This window comes from Arachis hypogaea, chromosome 3 (assembly GCF_003086295.3).
Source record: "Arachis hypogaea cultivar Tifrunner chromosome 3, arahy.Tifrunner.gnm2.J5K5, whole genome shotgun sequence".
Lineage (NCBI taxonomy): Eukaryota > Viridiplantae > Streptophyta > Magnoliopsida > Fabales > Fabaceae > Arachis > Arachis hypogaea.
Window position 1 is genome coordinate 18,493,850 of NC_092038.1, and position 5,389 is coordinate 18,499,238.

General features: G+C 31.0%; 1 protein-coding gene across 2 annotated transcripts; it reads right to left on the reverse strand.

Moving 5' to 3' along the window:
* On the reverse strand, positions 1-3,380 carry LOC112789697 (beta-amylase). Of its 2 annotated transcripts, none has more exons than XM_025831712.3 (7): positions 3,198-3,380; positions 2,331-2,729; positions 1,702-1,866; positions 1,229-1,492; positions 776-985; positions 455-694; positions 1-368 (listed from the first exon to the last, which is right to left on the reverse strand). In XM_025831712.3, the coding sequence occupies exons 1-7, from the start codon at positions 3,363-3,365 to the stop codon at positions 216-218; spliced, it is 1,599 nt and encodes a 532-aa protein (XP_025687497.1). In that variant the 5' UTR covers positions 3,366-3,380; the 3' UTR covers positions 1-215. The 2 variants fall into 2 exon arrangements, with proteins under 2 accessions (XP_025687497.1, XP_072088580.1); XM_072232479.1 differs by having other exon boundaries at positions 3,254-3,350.
* Between the last annotated feature and the right edge of the window lie 2,009 nt (positions 3,381-5,389).

Here is a 5,389-nt window from a genome sequence, read left to right on the forward strand (position 1 = left end):
TAGGTATAGCAAAATAGTTTATTAAATTCATAGATTCAAAATAACTCATACAATACAAGTACACACGGTATATATGTCTAAAGGCATAGACATTGCTACATTCTTGCATCACCATATTATTAGCGTTGCATATGCAGCTCAACAGCTGCTTTATTCATTATCATAACTAATTCTAGTTCCATCTGATTTTTGTGATCATATCTTAAATATTTAGTTCAGCCATCAACTTTCATGTCTGTCTCTGAGTCCCAGGGGAATGGCGGTATTGGTTTGGTTGCTTCAAGAATTTTCTCAAGGGGAATTTTCGGTCCTGATGGCTTCAGTGGAATTATGACATGATTATACTGGTTAGGATCTTCAACATAATCCTACAATTTGAAACCATTTTAAGAGGTTACGAGGCTGCATATTATGAAACTATTTTAAGATCATTTATGAAATGAAAGCATATCACCTGATCTGCATGCATCTTTAGCACGAATTTTTTGAATATAGCAAAATTTGATTTTTGCAGTAGTTCATCCGAAAGACGGAGATATGTTATCCCATACATGCTTAGTTTTGGGGGGCCATTTTTGTTGACACCGTTTGGTCTAGCATTCAGTATCATTTGGTTGTAAGCTGCAGCATCATACCTTGGCAGTGCATTTTCACCAGCAACTTCAATTTTTTCTCTCCAACCTCCACTCAATACCTGTGCAGAGATATTCATGTCAATTTGAACACAGCTACACATGTTTTTTACATTTGATATCATCGATGATGCATTTGTTACCTGCTGAACAAGTTCCTGCGGTGCGCTCTTTGCATCAGAGCTTTGTTCGGAGTCCCTCATCTCAAGACATGTGAAGTTCAAAATGGCATGATGACGAGTCAGCATCCTTGCAATAGGACGGTACCCATCTCTATCTTGAAGGTTGTAATATCCAGCAGTGAGCTCAGCAGCATGACTTTCAGATTTGTACCACCAATGAATTCCAGAGACCTGTTGTCAAGTCATGTTATCATGGTTAGAGGTTATACTAGGATTTTGTTTCTGTGCAGTATAAATTTTAAATAATTTTCGTTGACATTCAATCATGCATTGTTGCTTCGGAAATTGAATGGAAAACTTATAGTTGGTAATACTGTGAAACTTTTACTTAAAACTAAAAAATTAAACTGAGGTGAATAACAGTTGAACTGAAAAAATTAAGGGGAATGTTGATTGAGGTGTTGTGAAATTTACTTTAATTGCTATCGTGACATTGCAGCCCTGGAAAGCTTTGGTGGCTTCCTCTAGGATCTGATCACCATGGATCAGCAATTTGTTGGAATACCAAGTTAAGAAGAACTTCCCTTTCTCAGTGAGGTATGTTCCATTTGATTTGAAGAACTCAGTAGATTCTGGTACATCATTGTAAGACCCTGCATCATCTGGCAGTTCCCATTCAGCATGGCCAGCTTTAGCTGCAGCAGCTTTAAACTCTGCCTTCAAATATTTGTCATAGCACTGCATAGTTTCATATTTATGATGCTTTAATAAGTACATTAAAATATTTGAAAAAGCATTGCATAATTTCATATTTGTGATGATTTAAGTGCTACAATCCCATATTGGATGATAAACAATTTTGTTCTATGCTTTGAAAGTCGAAAATAACATAAATGCGCCAAAATCATCTAATCATGCTAAAATTTATACCATTTGATCAGACTCACCTGAAACTCCCCAATACCAGGAAATTCCCATCCTTGACTTTGTGGATAAGAAGGGAATCTAAGCTCTCCTGCTGGTCCAAGCCCAACTTCAATGTCTATAATTAGTCCAGATTCTATAAAATCTGACATGTTTTCCTTGAAACTCTTCATGTAATCACTGTATATCTGTAGTAACGCAATAAGTTCAAACATGTTGGAAATTTAATTAGCTGAACCATTATTCCTAAGCCTGTACAGTTGAAATTACTCTCCTAAAATATATAAACATAAATTGATCGTTGTACAATCAAGTAATCAACTCTATAGAAAACAACTAGTCAAATGAGTGACTAATAGTTTCAATTATACAACTTTTTCAAACACACTACCTTCTATTAACCTATTTCTCTTTTTTCCCGTATAAAATTTTGGAAATATAAAACCATAGGAATGAAACAGAAAATAAGAACAATAATATAATAGACCTTAATGCTTTAAATTAAAGGGCTTGCTCTATTTTATTTTTAAAGGACTTGAACCAAAAAATTTATGATAGAACAATGAAAGAGAACAATAAAAGAACTACTATATTTTCAACTTTCAAATATCAAGAAACATATTTGAGCTCATAAAAAATAGACATAGGTTACCTGGATGGCTGTTCTACCATGGAAAAGAGGGAGGTTATCTACGCCAATAGTGAGATACTCTATGTTCCTGTTACCTGATCTATTGGTGTAAAAGATATCAGGATCCGAATCTCCAATGTCAAGCACCCATTTTGGAATTGGGATATTGACAATATCTCCTACATTCCCTCCACATTGATGGAATGACATTATTGCCTGCAGTTTCAGGCCACATTCTTGAACCAGCTTGAACAAGCTCCTATATGTGCCCCAATCATATTGTTTTGGACCGTTCAGTTCTATGATCCCCCACCACACATCAACCATCACGCCATCAACGCCTGCTTCCTTTAGCTGCAATAGTTGTTTCTTTAGGCCTTCTGAGTCTTCAAACACATTATTCACATTCACAACTCCTAGCTGATGAAGAAGTTGTTTTTGGAAAGATAAACAACAAAAACAAGTTAATTGTTATAGCATAATGTTATAATGACTCATCCTCATAACGAGTATATCAACTCAGAGAGAGGCAGGAGAAGATAGATATAGCTAAGAGAGAAATAAGAGAGACAGGGGTGAGATTGAGTGGGAGTGTAGGAAAATACAACCATTCTATTTGTACACCAAAAACTAACCACTTATAGAATATATGTTCGAATACAAAATACACATTGAAAACAAGTTAAACAATACATGTATTTATACACAAATACATGGTGACTGATTTTTGGGGTGCACCAATCACTTTTGAGGAGCTTGAAAATGAGTAGAAAAGCGAGTAAGTGCAATTATTACTGCTATATATATATATATTGAATGTAAGTTTCAATAATATTTGTTGATATAATAAGAATATGTGATATGATTAAATAATGGTGAATGACTTACTGGGAGCATGACATAAACTGGAACATAATTTAGCAGCATGTTAGGATTAGAAGTACCCATTTTGCTGCTTTTTGTCCCTTTAAGAACTGAGTAGTGTGATGTATATAAAGATGGAGAATGTGTATGACTGTTACGTAGAAGGTACTTGTTGAGAGGGTGACGAACCATTAACCAAGCAGGTGCTTATATAGTGAGGAAAATAATAAAGAAGTAGCATTTGGTGGCTTCATTTCCTACCGTGTTGAGGGCCCATGGGGCCGTTATGACAATCCAATTTCTTTACTTTTGGTGAAGAAATGAGAAAGTAATTAGTTTGGAATATGAATTTGGACTTTGGACTCAACATTTTCTAGTCGTGCAATGTGATAATTTTTTTTTTTTTAACTCTCACTCTCAAATCACTATAATCACTATCATAATTATTATAATTAGAATTTTTGTCTCTGTCTAGAAAAAAAAATAATTTAAAAAAATATTTAAAAATAAAATAAAATAGAATAAAATAAAACATCTGAAATAAAAATAAGACGTTTTAAACACTAAAGATGAAATTAAAATTTTTCTATTTTTTTCTTCTCCCATTCTTTTGATGCTAACTTAGTGTTGTGCTTTTTAAGTTTGCCTTTCTTTTCTTCTGTATTTTTTTATTCTTGTTTCTCTTATTCTACATTTTCCCCCTCTTATTTGTGTTATTCTTTTTCCCATTTCTTTTCCTTCCTCCTTTTTTTCCTCTTAACAAATTTTTTACTTTTGTTATTTATAAAAACAGTTCAGTAATTTTAGACAAATTTTATGTTTTTATGAAAAAATTGTTTTTTTTTATGTATTTTTCTAAAAATTTCTATGCTAATTATAAAAAAGTTTTAAGTTGTTTGCATAAAATTTTTGTCCTAGTTTGAAAATATTTTTCTTTTATTTAAAAAAAATGAGATATAGTTACAAAAATATTGATAATCTAACATATCTATTAACCAAAATAAAGGGAGTGTTCAGTTTGTTGTTGATCCATGACCAAAAAAAAAAAGTTTGTTGTTGATCATCTCCGATGTACGTTAAGGTTGTTTCAAATGAACACAATTCTGTTTGAATAATATTTGGTTAATTTAATCTGGATTGAGTTTTGCTCAAAATATACTTTTGGTGGAAACAATTTTTTGTTTTTCCATCCCTGAGAATTACATTGAAATAATTATAAGATATCAATTATCTATTTTGACCTTCTTATATTAAAGAATGATATAATAGTCTTAAAGCTTCACTTCCTTTGCAGTAATTTTGTATTTTAATATAATTTTGGATAACATCATTCAAATAATACTTATTCTTTTAGAATCACGTCTGATAAAAAATATCATAATACAAACTACATTCGGATTAATTTAATTTTAAGCAAAATTAATTTTACAAAAGTACATTCGTATTAATCCAACGTCCAAACATACTTATTCTCCTGTGAACATCAATGATTGAGCACAAATCAAATTGAATTGGTTTAGTAATTAGCTTATTAATCCACAATACATTAACTAGTAATAAACTTTTACATGAAGTTCAATACCAGCAGCAGATTAATCTTTGATCTGTCACACTGGAAAATACTATAGAAAAAATAAATAAATAAACAATGATTGAGCACTGGCGATATAAACGCTATCAAGTAACAATGGTTGAAATGACCTTAACGGGACTTAATGTGACTGTCTTTCTTTATTTATGAACCACTCAAAATAAATATTTAATTACTAGAGTCGAAAACAATGATTAAATCTTCCATTACTCAGCACCTACTATTGTTACCGTTCACGGATGAATCATGACCACAATCAGATGATAATCAATTAGTAGTATTTGTTTAATACGAAAAGAAACAACTATTTAGGTGTATACGAAATTGGCCATTAAATTTGTTACTTATATAAAATATATATTAAAATACATTATGTAAAATAAAAATAAATTAAATAATTTATATATTTATATATAAATAAATAATGATTGACTTTTAATGCTTATAAAATATTTTTAAAAATAAATCATAACCACTAAATAATTTTTGATATACATTTATTTGTAAAATATACCAAAATATCAAAATAATTAATATTATGTGTTAGAAGAAATAATGTGCAACAGTATACAAAAGACAAGAAAAAATTATCCATCATTTTAGCTTTTATTTAACAAACATAAGT

What these genes read in the sequence shown, in the direction of transcription:
- LOC112789697 (XM_025831712.3), bottom strand. Translation starts at nt 3,365, where the DNA reads ATGGTTCGTCACCCTCTCAACAAGTACCTTCTACGTAACAGTCATACA. An exon ending in ATGGTAGAACAGCCATCCAG is followed by an intron (nt 1,867 to 2,330) that starts GTAACCTATGTC and finishes GCGTTACTACAG; the next exon opens with ATATACAGTGATTACATGAA. An exon ending in CTGGTATTGGGGAGTTTCAG is followed by an intron (nt 1,493 to 1,701) that starts GTGAGTCTGATC and finishes GAAACTATGCAG; the next exon opens with TGCTATGACAAATATTTGAA.